General features: G+C 39.6%; 1 protein-coding gene across 9 annotated transcripts in view; it reads right to left on the reverse strand.

Moving 5' to 3' along the window:
• Nucleotides 1-999: 999 nt before the first annotated feature.
• dab2ipb (DAB2 interacting protein b) overlaps nt 1,000-27,785 on the reverse strand; it is a 148,015-nt gene continuing 121,229 nt past the window's right edge. For 8 of the 9 annotated variants that reach the window (XM_088356110.1, XM_088356109.1, XM_088356113.1 and 5 more), the window contains 11 exons: nt 26,505-26,649; nt 25,172-25,316; nt 24,854-25,090; nt 23,173-23,374; nt 20,148-20,335; nt 17,919-18,327; nt 15,867-16,334; nt 11,171-11,308; nt 8,549-8,751; nt 8,399-8,486; nt 1,000-5,793 (listed from right to left, as the gene is read on the reverse strand). In XM_088356110.1, the coding sequence (XP_088212236.1) occupies nt 5,626-5,793; nt 8,399-8,486; nt 8,549-8,751; nt 11,171-11,308; nt 15,867-16,334; nt 17,919-18,327; nt 20,148-20,335; nt 23,173-23,374; nt 24,854-25,090; nt 25,172-25,316; nt 26,505-26,649 (2,391 nt within the window). In that variant the 3' untranslated portion in view covers nt 1,000-5,625. The remainder of the gene's footprint in view (nt 5,794-8,398; nt 8,487-8,548; nt 8,752-11,170; nt 11,309-15,866; nt 16,335-17,918; nt 18,328-20,147; nt 20,336-23,172; nt 23,375-24,853; nt 25,091-25,171; nt 25,317-26,504; nt 26,650-27,785) is intronic. The other variant, XM_088356111.1, reaches the window with a different exon arrangement.

Below are 27,785 nucleotides of genomic sequence, written 5' to 3' on the forward strand. Positions count from 1 at the left end.
TACGCTCCCTTATTTTGCACACGTGTATGCATGAGTCTGTACACTAAAGCAAAGAACAAAACATGAAAGGTAGGTAGAGGTCCATTCTGTTTTGACAATGGAAACAGGGTGGCCGTGGAAGTGGATACTTTGAGTGCTGTTGGAGAAAATAAAGTTTGACAAAGTCAACTATCGGTTTTTGTCACGTTTGGCCTTAGCTTGGTCTCGCTGCTTTTTTTTTTTTTTTTGCTTCGGGGAATAACAACCAGGCAGTGTGGAGGTTATGGGTGTCAATCGTGTGTTCTGTGGGCTGGATCAAGATTGCCAGGGGTTTTATTCGTGTGAAAAAGAGAAGCACAAGAGCAAAATGACTTGCAGTTTGAAATATGTCCACTAGATGGCGCCATTCAAAGTCTCTGGTGCTGAATTTCACTCATTCTGTTTTGTTCTCATTTCTCACTTTTAATCTTTCTTTACATTTATCCCTCTTTACTTATCACTTTTTCCCTCCTCTCTACCTCTCACTTTCTTCCCTCCCTCACTCTTTTTTTCTCCCATCTCCATGTCTCTCTGCTCTTTCGCTTTCTCCCCAGGTCCATCCTTTTTCCTTCCTTCTGATCTTTCACCTGGTGTCTCTCACTCACTTTCCTCCTCACTCTTTCTTTCTCTCCATTTGATCCATTAGTCTGGCCCCATAATAAACCTCTGTAGAACTTCAAACTTTGGGGTGATGGTTAGTAAAAATAGAAATGATAAGCACTAAAGAAAGGCAACTTTTTTAGTTGACATCTAAAAACCATATGTCTATATAAAAACACACGAAAGTTGCATTTGTGGCTCTGTAAAATGATTCACACCAGATTCATTGTTTTAATGGTACCAGAAAAGAAATTGGAAAATTGGCTTTGATAGTCCCTTTCAAATTGAATTCGGCCATGAAAAGGGTGGGAACCCTAAAAGCGCTTCTCTTTGAAAGAAAATGTCACATTTTTGAGGGAAGGAAGGGGAAACCACCACATGTTAAAAATAGCTAAATAAAACTTTAATAATAGGTCTTGTTGCCAATGTACATACATTGCACGGCCACATTTGGACAACACAAGTTTCTCTGTACATTATTGTTTTCTCACGTTTTTCGCCGAATGGAAAAAAAATCTCTCCCCCCAAAAACCCAAAACAGAATTGACTATTAAACAGAACAAATACTTTCAACATACAAAAAAAATATTTTCTACACGGTCATAGAAATCATACAACATACTTTGCTGTATTTATAGCTGATTCATCGTGGAGCTTCTCTTGACTGTAAACTCGGCGGTGTTAGCTTAGCATAGCTTAGCATGGCCTAGCTTAGCAGGGTTTAAACCACTTACGCTAAAACTTTAAATTTCTATTATGGGTGCGGTATCTAAGACTCCTTTTATTCCGGAACAAGAGACTGTGCAACTTTTTTAGCAAGCGGGCTAGAATTGAATTTTGTACGAGTGAGCCAACGCACACGTAAATGGCACGGAGTTGGGATTTATAATGAAAATGAATCCACATAAAAAAGTAAAAATACCATAAAACGTTATCTATAACACGACCCCAAACTTTATTTCCATAGCTACAAAGAATTGCCCATTATACGGTATACCATAGTTGTATTGTCGATAAATAATTCCCAACGTTCATAGCGTGGTCTAAAACAAAAATAGCCGTTTCACGAAAATCTACGAATGTAAAATAAAAGAATACATAAACCTGGTGAAATGTTATGCTCATTGTATGATAAGAATATGACAATGTACCCTTATGTTGTGTTACAATGGAATAACTAAATATGGTTGAGGATGGATGTAGTATCGATTATATTGGGTTAGACTTCTGGTCATAATTGAACCTACAAACTTATGACATCATCCTCTGATTTAAAACCTACACGAGGGCAAGGAAAATGAAAAAACCGTGAAGGGACCATAATTACAAATGACTAAACCCTAAATCATGCTAATATGATTTTACGTGTGTTTTTACTATTTGAATCAATGGTGTTTTATTTTTTAACAACGGAGGAAGCATTTTTTTTTTTACACCACCAGGGGTCGCTATACTTTACACACTAGGGGCTTTAAATACAATTAAAACGGATTGATCTATTTGTTTTTCTATACGGGCTAAGCCACCAATTTAAAAAGGTGGGAAAAGCCATTAGCAAATAGCCCAAATGCTATTTTTTTTAAAAATTGTATATCATGTTAAATATCAACCTCTGAACTTAATTTGACAGTAAAACAAGTGCAAAAAGCTGCATAGTCTCTTGCCCTGATATCCAAGTGATCTATCGTAATCCTCTTAGAAACTAGCACTCCCTTTTCTTTTGTTAGCTAAAAAAAAAAAAAACAACCCCAAAAATAAGCCAACACCAGCCACTCAACGTAAAAGTGCATAGACGTCTGAGCCATGAGAAAGCCTCGATTGTGCTCGCCGATCTCAATCTCAAAAAGCGGTGTGAGCCCCCACCCTACACACCGAAAACGTGTCTGGTTTTAGCTAGCATTAGCGACACAATGCTAGCGCCGCTAGTTTGTATTTACAACACCCGGGATGATACAGCAGAGTTACGATAAACAAGGGAAACAACAAAAGTACGTTTCAGTGTAACCTCGTGTGTGTGTATATAGTTATAAACTGTTTATTACACTTTCTGCGGATTAGTGATGATTAACCTGACGATTTAACTAGATCTTTGACAGGTTGCTCTCCCAATCCGCAACATTAGCCTGTCTACGACTTAAATAAGCAGGGGTTACGATTAGCCGTCAGGGGTTAGCAGGAAAGTGGCAGTTTTTTACGATTTAAAGCTAGTAAGTGTGATGAGTTTTGAGTTAATGTTAGGTAAATATTGAGGCTTAAGTTAAGGACTGAGTTGCTGGAAGAAATCCAGTCTTCTTTGTTATTTGTGAAGGGGTTTAATGTAGTTTAGGGTATAGAGTCAGACGAGCATGGTCTGTTGTGGTTTAAGGAAACAAGTCTCAGCTCTAGTTTAAAAAAACCTGACATTTCTCGGTAGTATGTTCACTAAAGTGTTAGAGGTGTAAGCAGTTTGGTTTTAGTGGAGAAGAAATACTGGGAATATAGACTTAGGGGATTGGTTTTAGTGAATGGTTTGAAGGTAGTTTAGGGTGAGGGTCCTACAGGTTTTGTATGTTGTCGTCTTACAGAAGGGTCTCGAGATAGAGGTCCAGTTTAAAAGACAGGAATTAGGTATTCGGAGATGGTTTTAGTGGACAATACAGGGGATTCAGTCAGTCTTTGGATAATAGTTTTAGGGAAAGTTGGGTTGGTAATCTGACGGATTTTGTATGTTGTGGTACGAAATGAGTCAAGATAGGGCTCTAATTTTTAAGACTAGTATTTTTCTTGACTATTTACTTGAAGAAGTGGAAAGTGTTCGGTTTTAGCAAGGTACAAATACTGTGAATCCAGTCTTGGTCAATTCAAGTTAGGGTCTAGAATCCAAAAGGCGTGTTGTGGTTTTACAAAATGAGTTACGACAGCCCTAGTTTATAGATTCAAATTGTTCTTTTGTCTATTGAATTTAGAAAAAAACTTGGAATGGGTTTGGTGCTAGCAGAGAAGGAATACTGGAAATGTATCCTCACTTTAGTGAAGGGTTCAAATCTAGTTTAGGGTAAGGAATTCTATGTTTTGGTTTTACAAAATGAGTCTTAAAATGGACTGGAATTCGGTATTTGTTGGGAAAAATTGGGTAATAATAGAGTTTTAGTGAAGGGTTTGGAATCGGAGAATCATTGTATGTCGTGGAGTCTCAATATAGAGCTCCCATTTTAAAAACGAATATTTTATACTGGTAAATTCAGTCTTAAAGTGACTAAGGTTAGGTTTGAATCTCTTTTAGGGTCTAGAATCAGACAGGAATGGTATGTAGTTTTCCCCAAAAATAGTCCAAAGAAAGAGCTCCAGGTTAAAGACTAGAACGGTGTCTTGGTTTGGTTTTTAGCAGAGAGTACAAAGAATTCAGTCTTCAGGTGGTGGTTAAAGTAAATGGTTTGAATCTAGTTTAGGTTGTCAAGGTACAGCTCTAGTTTTGAAGACTGGAATCGGGTATTTGTTGGGTAAAATTGGATAATAATAGAGAGTTTTAGTGGAGGGTTTGAAATCAGAGTCATTGTATGTTGTGGTCTGACAAAATGAGTCAATATAGAGCTCCAATTTCAAAAACTTTAACAATTTACACTGGTAAGTTTTGTCCTAAAGAGTCTAAGGTTAGGGTTAGTGAAGGGTTTGAATCTATTACAGGGTCTAGAATCAGACGGGAATGGTATGTTGTAGATTTCCCCCAAATTAGTCCAAAGATAAAGCTCCAGTTTTAAAGACTAGAATGGTGTCTTAGTTGGTTTTTTAGCAGAGAATTCAGTCTTCAGGTGGTGGTTATAGTATATGGTTTAAATCTAGTTTAGGCTGTTGAAATGGACAGGCATGGCATCTTGTGGGTTTATAAAATGAGTCTCAAGGTATAGCTCTAGTTTTGAAGACTGGTATTGGGTATTTGCTGGGAACAAATTGGGATACACTTCTGGTTTTAGCAGACAACAAATACTGGGACCTAGTTAAGGCTATTGAATCGTACAGGATTGGGTATACCCCTTAAGATAGTGTTAAGCATACATTTTCTGAGTCATGTTTTGGGATATTCAAGTCTGTAGTGAAGGACAGGGAATGTCATTATTTCAAAAGGGTTCTACAGGTTAGATGTTGCAAAGGTTTTGGCGGTGTAATTTCGGGTTAACCCCAGAAAGAATATAGAGCCATCCTATATTAGGGACAAATGGCTTGGAGGATTTGCATTCGGGTAAACAAGATGTGCAGCTCTAAGAGTCGATGTGGCAACCCAAAAGGAAGCCTCCTTTACCTCCACCAATCACATCTTTTGGACCTCAACAAATGGAACGGTCCGTTCCCTGGTGGTCTTGCCAGTCCAGTGTATAGCAACATCCATCCGGTGCAAGAAAACCTACCCGTCTCTCATCCTTTTTTTAGAAGCATAAAAATAAAACTCCTAAATAAGTCTTTCACCTCTGACATTATCAAATATAGTCACATGTGTGTGTACTCGTGTGTATAGCCCCCCCCCCCAAAAGGAAATGCATACATCTATATTAAGTTGCATTAATATAGTCTGACATAAATCTCAAGTACTTACATATTACATATACCTTTTTACAAATCCACATCTCGTTGTGCCTTTTTTTTCCTTCCTAAACTTTTTGCAGAAAGAGGGAGCTGTCCAATCAAGTCCGCCGTCCTTAGTTTAAGGCGTTGCATGTACCAATAGCTTTCACAAAGTGCATACCAGGGGAGTCCAAAGGGGGGTGGGGGGTAACCTACCCACTGGTTGGAAGTAGAGGTCATTTCGGACGTCAAATCGGAAAGGTCTTCAGATTCTATTTGGTTCTTGAGGGACGTCGACTCGTATCTAAAGGACGGTCCGAATGTCCTCGACGTCCAGAAAGACGGAGCGGTCAATCATTTTGAACCTACGTAGAAGCTCCGACCGTGCCCTCATTGTTCAGGTCCGTCCTGAAAGGGTCTGGTGGACCTCACAAAGAACAGGTTCCTGTCTTGGATCTTGCTTTTGGAGTCTTAACAGTTGCTGCTGTTGCGGAACTCTCCGTTCTCGGTGATCTGAAGCTTGGTGGGATTGGTGGGCGAGATGCCGTTGCGTGACTGCGTGCTGTAGCGCTCCTTCAACTGCGTCAGGGCGCTCATCAGGCGGGCGTTGGCGGCGTCCAGGGACGCGATGCGTTTCTCCTGTGTTGGGGGAGAGAAGGTTTTTAAGTTTCGTTTCGAAAGACTTTTTCATTCCCACATCTCTTCTAAGGACGTTTTATGGGTTCTTCAAGGAACAGATTTTAAATGGAGTCAACTGCTCTCTCCAGACGGGCGATTTTCCCTGCCGCCCTTAAAATGGCTGTGGTGAGGGCCCCGTCTGAAGAAGAGCAATTTAGACTCAAGGATCCTTGATAATTACTGTCCAGTGTCCAACCTACCGTTTTAAGCCAAGTTTTGGAAAAAAAGTTATTTTTTGGGTGGGTTGTGGGAATTTTACAATCTTGTATGCTTAATTTATTTTACGCAGCAATTTGAGTGGCTTTTTTTTGGCCAGAAATTTGATTGGATTGGAAAATTCTAGCACTTTTCAAGAACTTTCCAGGCGAATTCAAAATATATATTTATATTTTTTGATTGACTAAATAAAGTCACTATCGTGGTGCTAGCACATAATTTGTGCTGTGCCCATCTATGATCTTTTTGTGTCAATGGACTGCTATAAACTGACGTGAATTCTGCCATTCTGCTTCAACAATGCACACGCAGCTTGACTATGTCACAGTTGTTTACAAACACGGGAAGGGATCTATAGGAGTTGGCTAATAAATGAGCTCAATACAGAAGCCAAACCATGTAAGTATGTATTAAAAGCTGAAAAATGAGCCAAATTTGGAACAGTTTTAATGATATTGATTGCTGATATTTAGCTTTTTCATTTATTTTTCATTTGCATGTTTTTCAGAGGACCTGTGTCTAAATTGGGTCAAATAGAATCATAAATAGTTCATCTTTTTGCATCATATCATTTACCGTAAAAATACAAGCTTCGACTTTTCTGCCAAGCTTTCAACCCTGCGGCTTATGCAATGATGCAGCTAATTTACGCATTTTTTCCAACGGGTACCAGGGGGCGCCCGAGCTGAAAAGGTAAGAGCGAGACAGGTGGACTATATGTGTCGAGGAATAAGCAAGTTAAATGTAACTTTGTGCTTTTTGCATGAATAAAACTAGCATGAACAGACAACCATGGAAATGGTGTCAATCGAAAAGGGAGAGCCAAGTACCGACACTCCCCTACTTACGACCTTTCGGCTTAGATAGCTATTTTCCGGCCATTTCCTACCACGGAGGAGGAAGGCGCCTAACTCTTGAAGCTCATCTTCCAAAAGTAAGTTAAACTTAACTTTATTTATCTTCATAGAGTGTATTATTAAAAGAAACGTTTATTTTCTAGTACAAAACAACACAGGTTGCTTACACAAGCCTTAATCATACAAAATATAGCACTAATGCAACTTACAAATTCAACTTACTATCGTCCTGAACCTCATTCGTAAGTAAGGCAGCGTCTGAACCATATTAGGAAGAATTTTTTTCTTATTTGTAAACAGAATTAATGTTGGAAACGAACGGATGACAAAAAGCAACGTCTAACAAAGCAACAAATCTTTCAGGCGGATTTCTATTCATCTGTTGGCAGTATCGTGTATTTTGGAGCAAATATTTTCCATGGTTTGATTTTATGGTTTGTCCTTGATGTAATAAAGCCGTTTTCACTGACGTTCAAGGAAGTTGAAGACTGCTAGGGGACCTAATGGTGAGGTACGCCGGCTATAATTTTATCTTGTAGTTTTTATCGTGTTCAGACTGATTGTGGTGTTTTAAATTTTAAAATGGTCGTCATATCTTGAATCCCAAGAGTTTAGGCTTTCCAATGATATTGTGATTCGAGTATTCCAGTGACTGGTGATATACAGACACGTATTTATCAAAACTCCAGGGGCAATTGTGATAAATATCAATCAGTGTTCATTTTACCTGTGAAAAGTCATGGGTGCCGGGGACTCGCATGCTCAAAAATCTATGGGTCCCAACAGAGATCTATGGGTCCCCAAAATTTAGTGTTATCGAGGTTGAAATTGTAAATTGGTGACAAATATATAATAAAAATCTATATATTCAGTTTTAATCATCAAATTATTGTTGGTAATATACTGATTAAAGGGATAACCACAAACCTGTCTTTTTTTTTCATTTCCTCCTTTTATACTTCCTTTTTTTCTCAACTTCTTTATACAACATAATTCGTAATATCAATCATCAAAGCAAGTGAGCCGTTTGAGTTGAGCCGAAAAAGACTGTTCTCTAAAAAGAGACTGACTTTTCACTACACAACTCGAGATCGGCGTGTAGACGAAAACTCGAACCGCGAGACCAAAACAACATCTGCCGGATCTGCCTGTCAAAAAGTTTGGAGTGCGGTAAATCTTTGTTTAAAAAAAAATGTAATCGGATAATAATGACAGTTTTGTGTCCAAAAAGTTGCGTCCCTAGCAAAAATGATGCGTCTAGGACGCAGGGACGCGGGCAAACGAGAACCCTGATCAATTATTGCACAAAAATGATATTACACTGGTATGCATTTCCATTTTTTCCCCCGTACTTAAGGCACACCTGTTTAAAAGGCGCACGTTTAACTTTCTGGCTGATTTGCAGTTTTGAAGTGTGCCTAATATTCAGAAAATACGGTAACAATGATGAACTTTAACATAGCAACAAGCTATACAGGCAAACGTTCCCATACCTGCGCATCAATGATTTTCTGTTTGGAGTCCACCACCGCCTGCATGTCCGAGTGGTCCTTCTTCAGTTCCTCCTCTACCGACATCAATCTGCGCAAAAGGATCGGCGTCAAATAACAAGCGTCTGGAAACCACTGCGACGTTCTCCGTACCTGCTGATGATGCCCTTCATCTGAAGGTCCTTGTCGTCCTGCTGCCGGCGCAGGCGCTCCTCCGACTCCTCCAGCCGGGCTTGGTATTCCATCAGGACCTTCTGGGCTTGCTCGTCTTGGCCCTTGAGACGGGCTTCATACTCCTCCAGCTTCTGCACCGACGCCCGGAGTTTCTCTTGGAGCAACGCGATCTCTTGCTGGTACTGGACCATCAAAAGGATTTAGTCAGGTTTGATTGACATTAGTGTTTTCTAAGAATTACAGATTTGAATTTTTTATCAAGGATCCTCGAACAATCCATACAAATATAACTGTATGCTAGATCAGGGATGTCATACTCAGTTGGCTTTGGGGCCAGATCCAGATTTTCTGTCCTGAGGCAGGCTGGAACAGTTAAAGAATCTCAACTGCAATTTTTTAGCTTTGTGTTTCCGTATTGTGCTTAATCATTCAGCGTACATTAGTAAAAGACCCTACATATTATATTCCCAGGAGCTTTTCTAAAAACTAAACATTTTATAACAATAGGAAAACAGATTTTCATGGTTTGTATTAAATGTGTTAACTGGTTTGTTTTAACAATTCAGTGAATGCAGATTTACACCTGAACCAACTTACCACGCTATACAAATGTACCGCACTATGGCCTCTAGCGGCCGGAGAGAACATTTTGTTTGCATTTTTTCAAAAACTCATAACTTGATAGAAATGACCAAGAGACTCGTTTCTTTTTTTGAAATACTCAGGAATTTATGGCAGGCCGGCTTAAATCATTCAGTGGCATCTGGCCAGAGAATTTGACATGCCTGTTCAAAGATAAGTTACTATTTATTACCATATTAATTCGTGTATAATGCTCTTTTTTTAACCTAAAAACAACTTAAAGTTTGGGTGTCCATTTTACATGAGGTTTTAAGGTATATAGTCATTTTTTAATCAGGCAAGAATGTTCAAGTTCAATTTGAGAATTTATTAAGAATTAAAAGTAATGGTAGCACTATTTTTTAAATACTTTTAAGTAGGTCAGTTTCTTTTATTTTTTTTTAATTAGGTTATCTCATTTAGGTTTATCTTATTTGTTGGTATATATTTTGGCTTTTTTCATAAATGTGAGTGAAGAAACATTTTAATTATAAAATGATATCTAATTGTAATTTAATAATATTTTTTTTTTAACTTTTTCCCTGTTTTTAAAAGTTTTTTTTTCATAAATGTGATGAGCATTTTGATTTAGTTTTTTTTTTTTATGTGTATTTGGTTTCACAGTAGTTCTGTTTTCACGGTGGTAGTGTTAAAAATTTACTTAGTAAGTGCCAAATTAACACATTAACTGACTACCTCAAAATAAACTATGTTAAATTAACAATTATAACTTTTGATTTATTTTTTTAATAGATACTCAGAAATTTGTTGCATGGTTGGATCCGGCCCGCGGTCAACAAGTTTGACATGCCTGCGCTAGAGGATTCCCCCCCACCTGTTTCAAATAGGAATTTTACCAGGGTTCCTACATCTTAAGACAAGTAAAATTCATGACTTTTTTTTAATGCTTTTTGAAATCAAATTAAGACCAGGTCACCAAAAAGCAATAGAAACAAACAAAACTAAGACAATAAATTTGAAGGACGTTTATAGTTCTTCTTGGATCTTCAGTCAAAACTGGCAGATAGCTACTTTTTCCAAATAACTATTTTACTACATTCATGAAGCATTTTTTCATGATGCATAAAAAGATGACTTCTTGCTCCAGTGTAAAACGTTGATTCAAAACAGCACTGCTATGTTCGGGACCAATTTTGAGTGTAACATCATGTTTGGGGGGAAAAACAGACTCCCTGGATGTGGTCATTTGATAAATATCAATAAACTTTTGTGTTTTGTGCCATGAGGCTCTTTAACTCCACCCGGGGGAGTAAAAGCCCATATTAAACCCCACCCCATATTTGCATATTACCTTATTTTTATTACAGTGTTTATCTTTAGTAGCATCCTTTTACATACTCTTTATCAACACGTTATATAGGGTATTTTTTGTATTCTATATCTAATTATTTTATTTCTCAACACAAGGATACTGCTGGAAGTGTGAATTTCCCTATGGGGATGAATAAAGTATCTATCATCTATCTTTTTTATTTTTAAGACTCTCAAAATTGATTACTTCAATGCTAATTAAGATCTTATTTTTAGAATAATGACTTTAATGCCTTTTAAGACTTTTCAAGGATCTGTAGGAACCTTTTTTACCTGAAAATTAAGGCCACATGTTATGAGACATTTTCTGCAATGAATCACATTGAAATGATTAGTAAATTAGTAATTATGCAGCACTAAACACAACTAGCGGCATCAACCTTCCGAGACGGAGTTAGTTAATGGTGCAAGGATGGTGCCGTGGTCGGTTTATTTCTACAAAAAAAAAATGAAATTAAAAAAAATGCAGATGCACACGTAAGCGTAGCAAATGTACACATAAAAAGACACGCAGACACACTTTACCCTGTCATGCTAAAAAGTAATGCCCTGAACTGCAGTCTCAGACGTATAACAAAGACATATTAGGTGGGGGAGAGGGGGTCTTCAGGGTGGTAGGAAGGTGAAAAGGAGGTGAAGGCAGGTTACCTTCTGCACCTGCGTCAGATCCTCTCTGTGTCTCAGTGTGTCCAGCTCCACGGCCTCATGGTCTAAATACTGCACATTCATATTCAAAAGCCACGCTGCCGTGCGGTCCAGCGCGCTGGGGTTCACGGGGGAGGGGGCCTAGTGGGAACCAACATACACACACAGACGCATGAGCGGGGGGTGCACGTGGCGGGCGGGGGGCGAGTGGGATTGTCGGGGTTTGCAAAGCAAAACGAGAGCACAGCAACGACGGAAAGAAGCTTGTCGGAGGACACGGCGAGCGCATGGGATGGACGGCTTGCGAGTCCTTCGAGGACGTGGGAAAACGGAGTCTGTTTTTTTTTAAACAGGCGGACCTGGAAAGTTCCCACACATTTAAGTCAGTGAAAGCACACTACTTGGTGTCAAGTGTGAATTGTACAGAGAACATCAAAAAGTATTTGGAGTAACAGTAGCCCCTCTACATATAAGCTGCGGATGCTGCCCTACTTACAAACGAGATCGTTTGTAAGTTAAATTTGTTCCCAAGTTGCTTCAGTGCTAAATTTTGTGTGTTTAAGGTTTATACAAAGATGTTTAAGGCCTGTACAAGTAACCTGTATTCTTTTGTACTAAAAAAATAAACGTTTAATATAATGATATGCTCTATAAAGATAAATAAAGTTAAGTTTAACTTACTTTTGGAAGATGAGCTTCAAGAGTTCCTCCTTGGTAGAAAGTGGCCGGAAAAAAAAAGCGATCCAACCATTTTCTCAACCGCATCAAGCTTTCTTATTCAACTTTCATTTCAAATGAAACGGCTCTCCCCTTCTTTACACTTTACACCAATCATATTGGATTCATCTTATTACTGTATTTTTATGTTCAGTTACGTCTTGGTTTTTAGATGTGTTTTATAGCTCTTCAGTGTTACCTTTGATGATTTCGGAAAGCGTGGAACTGATTCATCGGTTTTCAGTCATTTTCATTGGGAAAATTTGGCCACGATTTCAGAAATTCTAGACACCGGTTTGATCCAGTAAGGAATTGATCTTGTATGTAGAGGGTCCACTTTATTTACAGTTTCTCGGTCCCCACTAAGCATGAAATAACCATAGGTACAGTGTACTTGGGTAAAAAATGGGAAATTCAAACCGATTTTGAAAAATCAGGTACAGACGCTGCCCCACTTACTGCCCTGGACGATCGTTCGTAAGTTGCTTCAGTGCTACATTTTGTATGTTTAGGGTTTATATAGGTGTGTTTTGGGCTTGTATAAGTAAACTGTATTCTTTTGTGCTAAAAAATAAACATCAAATAATATGCTCTATAAATATAAATAAAGTTCAGTTTAACTTACTTTTGGAAGATGAGCTTCAAGAGTTTGTCGACTTCCTCATCCGTGGTAAAAAGCGGCCAAAAAAAAAGCGATCCAACTATTTTCTCAACCGCATCGAGCTTCCTTAGTTCACTTTCATTTCAAATGAAATGGCTCGCCTCTTCTTTACACTTTACACCAACCGTATTGAATGGATGCACGGGATATTAAACGATAAATATGTCAAAGTTCTTAGCGCGCTTCAGATACAGTATAGAATGTTTACACAGAAACTAGGAAGAGGAAGCCGGATTTCTTCTTCGGGCTGGATGCTGGGTGAGCTCCCGCAGCGCCACACGCCGGTTGTGGCAGAAGGAAGCACTACAGTACTGTCCTGTCCTGTCCTCGGGAAAAGGTGAACGATGTTAAATCCAACTTACAGCAATGTCCAAGTATTTTTCGACATCCTGAATTATTTTTTCCGTATCTACCGTTTTTCGTAACTCAAATGTTCGTAAGTACGGGAGCGTCAGTATTGAAGAACCATACATGAATGCTAACCGTTTGGCATAAAAAGTGCTAAACACCATCTGTTTACAGAATATTAGAACAAAACAACATGCTTGTTGAAAACCAGAAGTTTGCAAACTTTTCCCAAAATGGAAATCGAATGAGACCGTTGGAGCAGTTTATTTGCGCGCAAAGACTTTGATAAAAGATGAAACTAGATAGACTTAAAATACTAAAAAACAGGGTCCATTTTTACAGTAGTGTTGGTAAGTATGAAAGTGTCAAAAAGCACACTACTTTTAGAATATCTTTGTAGTTAGAGTATCCCCTCTACATATGAGCTATATTAGAGAAAATCCAAGTTACTAGCATTTTAGACTCTACCACTAGAGGGCTCTCTGAACGTGCATCTCGTGGTCCAACCCGCGTACACAGTTGACTCCCTCCATGGTAAGTGCTCATAAAAAACATGTTATTTTGTATATTATCTTATTACTGTTTTTAACTTCAATTTACTATTTGAATGTGTTTTAAAGGTTCAGGCAGCTGTGTTTTATAGCTATTTAGGGTTAACTCGGATGATTTTGGGAGGCCTGGAACGGGATGCATTGGTTTTGAGTTATTTCTTACGGGGAAATGAGAACTTGGATCCGGGCAGGATCCGGAAACAAATCTGGTTTGCAGAGGGGCCACTGTATTTACCGTCTCTTGTTCTCCAATAAGCAGGAAACTACCGTGGGTACAGTTTGAAACGGCAACAAACACTGTAGTTGTAAATATACACACACACGCTTATAAATACCAGGCCAGCTGTTAGCCCCCTCGTGCGTGGAGTTCCCTTTCCCATCACCTTGTGTGTGAACGTGAAGAGAACCTGTTAATACTAAGAGTGCTGAGCGTGCAAATTAGCCAATAAGGAGGGACACGCCCACATTCATTTGGAATGTATTTTTCGGACTGTAAGGCGCACAGTCTTTAGTCATTTATTCATCATACACAAGGCGTACTGCACTATAAAGTGCATGAAGTAAAGACCACATTAAGCTGGGCTTTTTCTATCCTTACGGCATTTGATAGAGCAATAGTTAGCTGATTAAAATGGTAAAATGTTGTTTGCAACAGGAATTGATTCCGGAATGAAGCTGCGAGGGCGCCAGTATTTTACCACGAGACCACCAGAGGCACGGATGTACAAAAAAGTATTGGGGCTTAGTAATACACAATTTTGCCAGAAACACTGATTTGCATAGTGCATTCAGTCTCTTGCTAGATTAGCGAAATGTGTCACGGAATATGTTGTCACTATTATTGTTATTTATTCACCACATCATTATTTTAATATCAACATTATTTGTTTAGTTGTTATAACTGCACTTTATATTTGTCCATATATTGAATGAAGTATTTATTTGCTGCATTTGATGTTTCAATGCCTCTTTTCGTTCAAGTTAAGTTTGCTCTAGAGGCCGCTATACTCTTATTATACCGCATGCAATATCCAAGTTAAAGCCAGTCTTAACAAAAGGTCTCTTGTGAAGATGTGACTCCCTTACTTTAGCTCCTTGAATTTTATTTTCCAGCTTGGTTTCTCTTTTGTCAATCTACGACCCTTTCCTATAAGACAGTGGTGAGCCATTTTGTCTATGCTTGTTTTACAGAGAACTTTGTCCTGATCATAAGACCTAGAATAATCTGATAATTTATTTCTTATTTTGTTCGTTTGAAATAAAACTTTACAAACTAACTAATCTCTTCAGCTTCGTCCAAATACTCTGTCGGAATCTCGGAATTGATCACACGACGTGACATGGATTGTCTACGCCCGACCTGGGCACTCATGTCCTGCCTGCTTTTTGAGGTTTCTCTGCTCTAATACAGGTGATTCCAAGCCCCAGCAGCTTGCTATTAAACTCATAATTTGTGTCACCTGAGTTAAAGAAGAGAAACCTACAAAATCATGCACGACTGGAGTTCCCCAGGTCCGGTCTATGCCAACATTGGTGTACCCGATGCTTTCAATCTCCACCTGTGTCAATGATCTCTAATTTTAATATAACGTTATTGACGCACAGGTAAAGTGGAGGGGCTGTTTAACCTATCAGAATGCACTATGCTTAAGGACTACTTCCCAAATTCATTCAATTCGTGGACTGAGCAATTAGGGAAAAAAAACACTGGACCGTGTGTACAGTAAGATCAAACATCTAGTTGGATCCGGCCATCTCTGTCTGTCCCTCACCCCCTCATGCACCCCCCCCCCCCTCCGGAGGAAAAAAAAGCCTATGCAACAAGGACAGTACAAACATCTTCTTTGTACCTTTATCTCTTTGTTTTCTTTGTCCTCACTGAAAAATGTGGAACTGGAGTGCCACGTCCAATTTCGTTGTCACAATATATTCAACCCATGTTGTAACAATGACAATATGAAATGAAATGATCTGCATTTATATAGCGCTTTTCGAATCAATGACTTCCCAAAGCGCTTTACAGTGTGCTTCACATTTCCCAATAGCGGCCGTGCAGCCGTGTAAGGCGCAAATCTGCTTATTGGGGGCATTAGGGGTTCAGTGTCTTACCCAAGGACACTTCGACATGTAACACGGAGGAGCCGGGATTCGAACCTGCGATCTCATGATTCCCAGACGAGGGCTCTACCATATTCTATTCTATGAAAATCTGTGTTTCTGGCACTGTGAGCAAAAACAGTGTGAGAACTAGGTAAGCTCTAATGCCTTTTTGTATATCATGGTGGTTTAAGTGTTGAAATGTCAGTTCAAAATTCTCACCGATTAGAGATGTTTTAGGTGTGTCTTATAGTCCGGAACATTCGGTACTTTCATTTTGGATTCCAACTTGCTACGAACGCTAATGCTAACCTAGTCCCCGTACCTGTTTGTGCTGCGCCCTCTGTTTGGTCTCTGGACTGTCCCCTTTAGACGAGGACGGCTGCTGCCGCAAACGAGCTCCGCCCATCGGCCAGTCGGGCGAGGAGGTCATCATGCCGCCGCCTGACCCGGGCCGGGCGTAGGGGCCGCTGTTGAGCAGGTTGGGCGGCGTTCGGCCTCGCGTCACGCTCTGAAGCGGAGGCGGTTGGTCTATACGGCGCTGGGGTCCGGCGCTGTTCTGCCGGGGTACTGCGGGTTGGTGCTGCGCCTCAGTCAGGGACAGCTGCCGGCGGGTAAACTCGCCCGAGCGTCGGGCGTACTCCTCGCCGCTGCTCCCGCCGCCGTGGTTGAGGAACGGGAGTTTCCCGGCGGGCGGCACGTCCTCGTTGTTACTGTGCGAGCTGACTGAGCTGTGGCACTCGGACCCCGAGTCGTTGAGACCCCGAGGGGACACCGGAAGGCAGGTAGCCATCTGTAGACACCAAGATGGATTAAGGGTTTGTACACCTTTTCACAGCCACATTATTAAGCAGTTCCCAAAGCCGATTTTCAAATTTCTCCAGTACACACCATTCTGGTCTTTTTACCTGAAAACACCATACAAACTAATGCCAGCTGCAGTTTATCACAAGGGAAGAAGAAATGCAATGGCAGATCAAAGCCACCAGAGGAGTGTCTGTGTCATATGTGCCAAGACTTATTTACCTTCATTTAATTCACTGGTGTCAAACAGGCGGCCTGCGGGCCAGATCAGGCCTGCTAAGGGATTAATTCGGGCCCGTGAGATAACACTCAGAAAAGCGCAAGAGAAAAACAAGCTGCAGGTTGAAATATGTCAACTTGATGTTGCCAAAGCCAGGTGCCTCTCACAAAGACACTGTACTTGTATCTATTTCTCTCTCTTTTCCACCCCTTTTCTCCCACTCTGTCTCTTTCACTCTCTGTGTCTCTCTTCTTCTCTTCCTTTGTTGCTCTTTGTCTCTTTCCCCCTCTGTGTCTTTTAACCTCTTTTGCTTTACCTTCCTTTTCTCTCTTTTCTCTTTCTCTCTTCCTACCCTTCGCACTTTCTTCTCTCTTTTCTCTCCTTCTGTATTTCTATTTCTCTTTGGATTTTTTTCTTCCTTTCTTCCCCCTCTCTTTTATTTTTATCTTTTGTTTCTTTATCTCTTTTTCTTTCTCTTTAATCTACTAGTCCGGCCCCCGACAGAATGTTTGTTCTATTGTGTGGCCCCCGAGTTAATACGAGTTTGACACCCCTGATTTAATGTGTGGTCTATTGAGTTTGACTGCAGGGAAACATGGCAACAATTTTAAGCATTTACAAGCACTTCACCCAAAATACAAGTACCCTTCAATTCTTGAAAATACAACAATAAAATTCAAGCATTTTTAATTTCTGTTTCTCCTCTCTATACCTCTCAGTCTCCAACTGTCTTTCGCCTTCTTCGTCTTACTCTTTTTCTTCGTCTTTCTGTCTCTATGTCGCTTTCTCTGTATTTTTCTCTATTTTTGTCTCTTTTTCTTCTGTCTTTTTCTCCCCTGTCTTGCTCTTTCTCTGTTTCTCACGCTTTCTTTTTCTTTACCTCTTTTTTAATCTTTCTCTTGTTCCCTCTCTTTCTTGCCAGTTCTTTCCCTCTTATTCTTTCTATCTCTTGCAAGCTCTTTCTCGTCTTTCACTCTTTCTTTCTCTCCCTCTCACTTGTTCTCTCTGTCTCTTTTGCTTGTTTAATCCCTCTCTTTTGCTTTCATCTGCTCGTCCGTCCCCCGTCAGAATGTTATTTCTACCATGTGGCCCCAAGCTAAAATCACCTTGGCTGACATTGAGCTGAGAAAAAGTGAAACAAATGTGTATACCAAATTTTAATCGAAAATTAGGGGTACACATTATACACTAATACGTGGATGCATTTCCCCTATATTTACTGCATTTGCGTATTGGATTATATGGTGTACATTTAAATCACTGGCAAATTTGAGGTTCTTGGGTTCGCCCTACTGTCCAGAAAATACCGTAATTACCAAAACATGATGAGCTTAGTAGAATATTTTCCGCTACCTGGTAAACCGGGTTCTGGAAGGACAGCGGGGCAAGTAGCTGGGCAGGTCGTCCCGGGGCGCCTTCCTGGCTCGGGTTGCTCGGAATCTGGCCGGACCGTCTCATGTTGGGACCGCCGGGGATGTTACACTGTGGCACCCTGGCGGACCATCCCAAGGAGGATACCGGACCTTCAACTAGGGTTTCCGAAGGTCCGGGACTAGGGCCGCCGCCTTCCAGACTGCGTGGGTCTTGCAGGTCCACCATGGACAGACTCTTACTGCCGTTAGCCATACCCAAGTCGGGCTCGTTGGTCTCAGAGTAACTCGAACTCCGCGCAGGGGACGGTTGGATCCCTGAACTTCTTGTCACGAAAAATAAGTCCTTGTTTTCTGGAGTTGGGGAGGGTAACCGGGTGAAGTCCACCAATCTGAAAAGAGAATAAAGGTGTGATGCAGTGCCATTGCAAAAGTATTACCCAAAAAAAAACCTTTTGACATATTGCCATTTTTCAGGTTCTTGAACTTCAACAACATGTGAGACACAATTTTGAAAAGAAACCGGATAAATCAACATTTTATAGTGTGCTAACAAATAAAACATGTAAAATAGGCGTTAAAAACATTGTCCCCCTTTAAATTAATACTTCGTACAACTGCATTTTGCTGCAATCACACGCGTAGTATTTTTGGGCATGTCTCTCTAAGTGTCTTGAAAAAAAATATATCCGCCCATTCTTCCTTACAAAACATTTAAGTTCCTCAAGGTTTGATGGTGATCATTTGTGTACAGCATCTTTCAGATATTTCCACAAATGCTCAAGAAGATTGAGGTCTGGACTTTTTCCTGGCCTTTGCAAGAACTTTTCATTGTTACTTTTAAACCATTCCATTGTAGATTTTGCTTCATGTAGAGGTCGTTGTCTTATTGGAAGGTGAATTTGCGCCCCATTTATAGGTCTCTTGCAGCCTCCAACCAATTTCCTTGCGGAATCTCTATTTGGCTCCATCCATCTTCCCATCAACTGCAACGATCCTACCATTCCCTACTGAATAAAAACAACCCCAGAGAATGATGCTTCCACCACCATGTTTGACAGTAGAGATGGTGAATACAGGGGTGTGTACAGTGTTACTTCTACACCAAACGTAACACTTTGCATTCATCCCACAAGTTAAATTTTGGTCTCATATGACCAGAACACCTTGATCCATGTTATTTGTGTCTCCCATGTGGCCACTTGCAAACACCAAACTGGACCTTTTATGGTATTCTTTCAGAAAGGGCGTTCTTCTCTTCACTCTTCCATAAAAGGTAGCTTTATGCAGAGTACAACTAATGGGTGTCTTATGCACATATTGTCCCACCTCGGCTGCACGTACCTGCAAGTAATTTCAATGTGATAATGCACTTCTTGGTTGCTTCTATGGTTAGTTTTCTTCTTGTTTGGCTGGAAAGCTTAGAAGGATCTGCAAGGCCTTGGTAGGTTTGTAGTGGTTTTATGCTTTCTCCATTTTGATATTGTTTGCAGTGTTCCAGAAAATGTTTAAATGTTGACAAATCTTCCTGTATTCCATTCCTGCTTTAAACTTTACCACAACTTTATCTCATTCTTTGAAATGAAATGATCTGCATTTATATAGCGCTTTTCAAGTCAAGACTTCCCAAAGCGCTTTACAGTGTGCTTCACATTTCCCAATAGCGGCTGTGCAGCCATGTAAGGCGCTAACCTGCTTATTGGGGGCATTAGGGGTTCAGTGTCTTGCCCAAGGACACTTCGACATGTGACACGGAGGAGCCGGGATTCGAACTGCGATCTCTTGATCCCAAGACGAGCGCTCTACCTCCTGAGCCACTGCCGCCTCAGTGTGATGTTTGAACTAAATGACCCCCAAGTGCACTTTGTTTTTCATTGTTAGACATTTAGGACATTAGACCATACAAAAGTCATCAGAAAACGTCTTGAGTCAGAGGGCTAAGTTGAGAGAACAGGGGCCTAATATTTTTGCAACAACATTTACTTTTCAGTGTTTTTTGTTCTAAATAGAAAATGTTGAAAATGTTATTCCACGTCAAGATTGTGTCTCATGTTGTGGATCCTTCGAAAATGTTTTTAGCTTAAAGTTTGGACCTGGGTATGTGGCAATATGAATCAAAGTTCTAGGAGAGCATTACTTCCGCTAGGCAACGTATACTATATTTTTTATTCTAGCTCAGAATGGCTAAAATCTTGCTCGGAAGAGTTTTTACCCCGTGAGGTCATTGTCGATGACCATCTTCTGCAGACCACTGGAGATGCTGCAGCCGGCCTCGCCGGGTGACGAGCCCTTCTGGTCTGGTGACCCAGCAGAGGGTGCAGGGATCCCGGACGGGTTGCTAAGCGCCATGCTCACCTCACGTAGGATCCTTGGCAGAGGTCCCAGCTTAGACGCCGCGCTCTTTTTAAGAAAGAAACAGATTTTGTTTAGTGTTGAGGGCCAAAAAATTAGTCAGTGGCCACTGTAGGGCCTCCCAGTAAGTGGGTGCTGCTCTTTATCCACATCACATATACATATAAATATGTGTGTGTGTCTGTTTCAAGTATTTAGTTTTGTAGTATTACTGTAGTAGTATTTTTGTTGTATTTTTTTACTATCAAAATTAAATCAAAATAATATAATAGGTCTCTTTTTATGCACCAAACCTGATATTAAGTTTTGAAGTAACTTTAGAATTTTTGCAGTATTTTTGTAGTATTACTGTATATGTATTTTTGTAGCATGTATGCGATATTACTGTACTGTATTTCTGTATTATGCTCTTCATGTAGTCATATTAATGTATCATATTAAGTTTTTATTAGTATATCTGTATTATAATATTACTGCAGTTGTATTTTTGCAGTATTCTATTTTCAGAATAAAAGCAAATTAATACATTAGGTCCCTTTTTGTAGCACTGAATTTGATATTCAGTTTTGTAGTATTTTCAGATTTTCTGCAGTTTTTCTGTAGTATTACTGTAGATGTATTTTTGGAGCATTTCTTTGGTAGTATTTCTGTAGCAGCAAAGTATTTCTGTAGTATATTATTTCTGTGTTAGTATTTCTGTATTATAGTATTTCTACAGTATAGTGATATTCGTTAGTATTTCTTTTCAGAGTGAAAGCAAAATAATATATTAGGTCCTTGTTTTTAAGCACTAAATTTAGTTTTGTAGTAATTTTGTAGGTTTTTTGGTTGTAGTTACGTAGAAGTATTTTTGTTTTATACACACAAGCGGGCGATAGGCACAAAGCTGGCACCATAAAATTTACATTTTTAGTACGAGTAGTTTATTTAATATAATACTGAATATTGTCATTATGCTTTGACCACTTTTCTTCGACTGATGGGAAAAATTGGTCACTTAAAGTCTTCGTATTTTGTATTTTTCCTTGTGCTTTGTAGCACTTATTTTCAATTGCACTACACAAGAAAGCATCATCTAGAGGTCAAATATTACACAGTGTCCCTTCAAACTGCTATTAGTGTCGCATTGCAAATAAAATGAGTTAATAGTAGAATGACTGAGGTCCAAAAATCTGTCTCTGAGGTTCAGCTGAGCACTGAATTATAAAACAAGCACTAAGGCCTGAATTATTGACGTTTTCTCCAACAGATGGACCAATTCATAAAATGATTAGCAGCTTCCCCGTCTGTTACCGAACGTCCCCAAAAAAGCATGATTACTTATGACCTCCGAGGGCCTTCCGCAGCGTTGCGAGCTGTTTACGTAACGCCGTGATAAATTATTGATCTCCAAACCGATAAGCAAACCCACATATTCTGAGCACGATTTCGGGAAAGACGCTTCCTTAGATGTTTTAAAAATCAAATAAAAAAATCTTTATTGTTGAAGAACTATTTAGTAGCTAATCATGAGGACGGTCGTTCTATTCATAAAAATATGAGATGTTCTTTGTTGTCTCAAAGCAGAGCCAACAGTTTTCTTGGCGAGATTTAATAATGGAGGACACAAAAATGCCTGCATACAAATCATACACGAAAGTAAATTAAATTGCTAACAAAACTTTTAATAGAAAAATAAGTGAAATAAAAAGAAACCCGATAGAATCATGTTCAGTGTTAATATAACACTCACTATTATTCGACAAGGACCAATTGTTCACTGGGGTAGTGTTGAAAATTAACTCTCAAAGTGTTGATTTAACATAATTTATTGTGTTAATTTAGCGCTTACAAAGTAAACTTAACTCTACCACGGTAAAATTTAGTCCTTACATTGAAACTAATTACACATAAAAAAACCTACATAAAAACAAAGGAAAAATAAAACTAAATGTAAAAAAGACGCTCATCACATTTATGAAAAACAAAAATGTGGAAAAAAATACAAAAAAAAATTAATAAATTACAATTAGATATCAATTTATAAAATTTAAAATGGAAAAAGCCAAAATATATACCAACAAATAAAATAAACCTAAATGAAATAACAATTAAAAAAAAGAATAAATGAAACTGACCTACTTTAAAAGTATTAAAAAAATAGTTCTACAATTTACTGAGTGCAGTTTTTACTTTTAATTTTTAGTAAATTCTCAAATTGAACTTGAACATTCTTGCCTGATTAAGTTCGGACTATATACCTTCAAACCTCATGTAAAATGGACACCCAAACTTTAAGTTGTTTTTAGGTTAAAAAAGAGCATTATACACAAATTAATATGGTAATAAATAGTGAATTATCTTAAAACAGGCATGTCAAATTCTCTTGCCAGATGCCATTGAATGATATAAGCCGGCCAGCCATAATTTTTTCTATCAACTTTTTGAATAAATACAAGAAAAATGTTCTCTCCGGCCCCTAGAGGGCAGTGTTAAGTTTGTATAGCCCGGTGAGTTGGTTCAGGTGTAAAACTGCATTTGCTTAACTGTTAAAATAAACCAGTGAACACATTCATTGCAAACCATTGTTTGTGAATTAAAGTGTTGGGTTAAGAGAAGATTCTTCGTCATCCGTGATAATAATATGAAGGGTAGATTCATAATGTAAGGGGACTAAAAAGACAAAAGCTAAACATTTGAAGTTAACATTCTTTTACTGATCAAGCCCGTCAAAGAACAGTAAGTCTGGATCCGGAGCCAAACTGAGTTCTACAACCCTGTCCTAGAAGGCTTCAATTCTGTTTAACATAGGTAAATCTCTTCTTCTGTCTTTAGGCACTGATCTGAGTCAACATCAACATGATTGGCAGGTATAAACCTCTTTCCCCCGGTCTAGGATTTCATACCTGGTCCATCTGAGAGACCACCTCAGACAGGAGGGAGTGCAGGGTGGAGAGCTCCCGGCCCAGATCAATGTAACCCTCGAAGCCGGCCGTGTTGGAGATGGTCTCCGGGTTGGAGATCTCCAGCAGGAAGCGTTGCATGTTGGTCCACTCGTGCTCCAGGAACTGGTTCATAAAGGACATGTACTCCTCCTTGTTACCGAATCTGAGGGACATGACAGCAAGAAATTACATCCCTCATTAATATTTAGATTAAAGCAGGGGCGATTTTAGGTTCGGAGATTTGGGGGTGCTGGGCATCCAGTATCTGGCTGGTTAAAAAGCATGTTTTTCCATTAACTTAAATTTATAACCTGTTCAAAATGTTATACCTATTTTTATTCAAAATGCAAGTTATACACAAATAAACACAGTTATTTTATCAAATAAAGACATAGAGAAAGCATTAGACACATAAAAGTATTGGAGCCAATTTTGCCCAAATAGCTGCAATTACCGTACGTATTGTAACCAAAAAGGGGAGACAAAATTTGGGGGTGGTTAAACACAAGGTTTTAAGGTAGTAGTATATAACCGAATTTTTGCAATGATTAGTCAACAAAAATTGCCGACCATATTTGGGACATATTTTAATGCAACGGGATTGAAACTCTGATCGCAGCGATGAAAGTGCTGATTCTTAACCAATGGATCACTGATTATAGATGACATAGGAAAAGGCTTTAGGTGGGGCTAAACTATGAACATGATACCAAAATACTATTTACAACCTACTTATTTAAGGGTGGGGTGCCTAGTTTGAGGTGGCCTTGAAAAGGTTTATAGAGTTTTTTAAAAACCATTTAAGTTAGTGTTATCAATGCCCAACTGAGTTCGAAGAGCCTTTATATATTTTTTTCCACCACACCTATCTGCTTTAACACATTTACCCTCAGTGTTCTGCCTACGTTGGAGGAAAGGTGGTGGGGGGTGGAGATGGATTGCAGGTTCTGGCTTGGGGATGTTTGGGAGTAAAGGGATTTCACACACGCGCTTGCAGTTTTTCTTTATTCGAGGATGAAAATGGTGCGGGTACGTAAAGGACTGTTTCAAATAAAGTCCAACCCAATGATTTCGATCATAAATGGCGATCGCCAACGTGCACGAAACGTCATCCCTCTCTGCACCAACGATGAAGAAGGGACTTTGTCATTTTATTGGAAATAATAAACAGGAGCTCCGAGCTCCATGCACCACCATATCAGTTTCTTGTTTTGACTGTGAGTGGATAACTGGATGCTCCAAACAATTTTGTTTTTCTTTGACAATTACAATACATTTTCTGAACTTAACTGAAAAAAAAACTGAGGCCTAACTGTCTGTATTGATATCTTCGCTTTTCTCACAACACTGCGCTTCCTCGCCATGTGGGCGCCTACACACTGTCATACCGTGTCATACATCGGATACAGGACGTAAAACTAGGCAGTAGGTGTGTTGACAAAGATCTGATCAAAGCCACTTCTTCCATCTAATCGAGGTTTTTCATGCTGAACTCATTCCCACAGGCTTGGTACTTACTGATTAGGAACACATAGGCCTTTATAATAGTTTATTTTGAATACAACAGCAAAAACAACCTACTCTCTTGTGTGTTATACACGAATAAATAATTGACATCAACTTTCGAGTCTCCTAGTCTTACTTGGCGAAATTGGCGAGGTTCTGCGTGACTTTAGCGATGAGGGTGAGGGTGCGTGCCGTGCGATCGTCGGGGTATTCCTGCATCAAGTTGAAAAGCGAGGGCGACATGATGGCCGGACAGAGGAAGCGAAGGAAGAGCGAGGCGCTGATCAAACGCTCGCTGATGTCCGGACGGCCGCGGTTGCTGCACTCCTGCCGCCAGGACGCGAAAACTTCTTTCAGTTCCCGCGGGAAAACGCTAGGAAAACAAACCCAAAAAAACAAAGTTTAATGTACGGTCATTTCCTGGGATGTTTTTGCAGCCTACACTGCTGCTCACCAATAAGAGTTGATGATCTTGCAGAAGGCCAGCTCGCAGCACATTTTCAGGTTGCTCTGGTGCTCCGGCAGGTCCCCCGAGGAGCACTTAGACGGGTCCACTTCGCAGTTTTCGTCGGACTCGTACAAAGCCTTTATGAACTCGCCTTGACAACAACAAGTGAAGTTGTGCTTGTGAATTACTTGCTGTGGAAACACTTTATAATAATAATAATAATAATAATAATTTCCTTGTATTGTCATTCTGTGTAACAATGTACACAGAACGAAATGTCGATTGCACCTGACCCGTTGTAGCGAGCCGATGCAGCCGCAGCCAACAGAGGGCGCCGCCGACCACTTTTTAAGTCTTAGGAATGACTCGGCCGGGGCGCGAACCACCGACCTCCCAGTCTCAAAGCGGGCGCCTTACTGGCTACTGAGCTGGTATATCCCAGGGGTGTCAAACTTATTTTAGCCCGAAGGCCAGAAGGTAGAAAACACCTCACCGGGGCCACACTAGTAAATCAAATGCAAAAAAGTGGGGTGTTGGATTCTTTTTGGAGGCTCACAATTAAATCACGATTCAGGGATGTAAATTTCATTACAAAAGAATAATTATGGGTTTTAATTCTTCTATGTTTATTGTAGTGGTTATCAACCGTGCATTTGTTTAAGAAAAAAAAGCAAAACAACAATTCAATTCATTTTCACAACAGTTTATTTAACTCGGGGAACTTATGCAGACTGGAAAGGAACAAAATAGCATACAAACACTTGTTTGAATGATTGGTAAAATGATTCAAGTCTTTCTGCTATTTCTTAATGAAAATGTTTACCCAAATATGTAAGTAATACACTGGGGGAGTCAAGGGGGCGTCAGCCTGCAAAGTTTGGGAACCAGTGAATTAAAGCAATCCAATAAGACTGATAATTGTATTTTGTTCGGACACCTTTCCTTTTATTTTGATTGTCTATTAGAGTTTAAACTTATCAAGAAGTTGACCCAAAATCCAAAATATAATAAAGAAGCTAAACATGGAGCCAAACAATGCTGAAATGAGGCAATCATATTTTCCCACTAGGGACAAGTGAATCTATTTTCCTCCCTACTTTTGTTACCCCAGAATCTTGAGTTATCTGTAGATTTCAATAATTTTGCAGACGTCTAACAAACACCACATCCAGTGCAGCAATGCATAATTTACGAGTCTGCTCCAATATTCCCGGCCAATCATCCTCTGGAGCCGGGCCGATTTTAACAAACAACCCATGGATGTGAAATAACACTCCAAAGTAGTCGTAAACAAGCGTCGACTATTTGCAAAAATTCCAGGGAAATGTCTGCCGCTTACCAAGGGCGTCCTGTAGGTACTTCTGGCCCACCAGTTTGAGGTACTCCTCGATGGCTTTGGTCGCCAGCGTGTTCTCGCGGAAGATCAGGTGCTCGTTCTCCCCGCAGCGGTCAACTTCTGACATCATAAGGTCTGTCAGGAAGTCCTGGAGGACAAACAGGTGCAGGGTCAGACCACAAATAAGAATCAAAATTATTGTGCAACATTAAAGCTAGAGATTGTATACACCGTAAATTCCGGACTACAGAGTGCACCTGATTATAAGCCACACCCACCACATTTTAAGAGGAAAAACGATTTTGTACACACACACAAGTCGCACCTGTATATAAGCCGCATGCGCCCACATTTAAACATGTAACACAAACACAAAATTAACCCAAACCCGACTTCAAGTCCCGCGATTGAAACTAAATGTCCTTCATTAAAGTCCAGTCTAAAAATCACAGCCGGCAAAATGAACGGAAAATGATATCGGTACTTAAAGTTTGATGCAGACCTGCAGAGTCTGGGTCCCGTTGACAGTAATCCAAGGAAAAAAGTATATTTCCAAAGGTAAGGGTGGGAAAAATATATCAGATGAACACATTTACTCACGCAACTCCTTTTTCTTTAACCAACTTTTTACCCCCTCTTCTTTCCTTGTCTGTCCTTCACCTTTAGCGGTCCCCACTTAAACTCGGCACCCCGCGTTTGTTCCGCCCCTCATTTTTCGTTCACCCGTATCATAATAAGTGTCTAAAATAAATACAAATACAAACATTACAAAAATATACAGTTGCAAATACATATTATACATGGGTTACACATATTTACAAAGAAAGACGGTACACCGAGAGAGTTTTCAAAGCTTTAAAAATAATAATAATATAACTTTGACAGGGCAGTTAATGGTAGCAACACTCGAGCGCCGCTAGCGGCGTTAGAAAAATGACATAAATTGGCCACATCACTGAATAAGCCGCAGGGTTGAAAGTTAGGAAAAAAAGTAGCGGCTTATAGTCCAGAATTTACGGTATATATATATATATATATATATATATATATATATATATATATATATATATATATATACACAAACACGCTTTGCTCGTGGGTGATGATCTGCTGCCATTATCACAGGGTATTCTCTTTTTTTTTTACCGATTAGCATAAATAAATTACCAGTTCAACGTGCATTCCTAAAATGACTGCTAATCACATACCTGTAAACCTCCGCCAATTGATCCCTTTGTTAATGATTGCAGTTCCCCTTATTAAGCGACAATTAACCATACAACG

Source organism: Urocampus carinirostris, chromosome 16 (assembly GCF_059441175.1).
Source record: "Urocampus carinirostris isolate Australia breed hairy pipefish chromosome 16, RoL_Ucar_1.0, whole genome shotgun sequence".
Lineage (NCBI taxonomy): Eukaryota > Metazoa > Chordata > Actinopteri > Syngnathiformes > Syngnathidae > Urocampus > Urocampus carinirostris.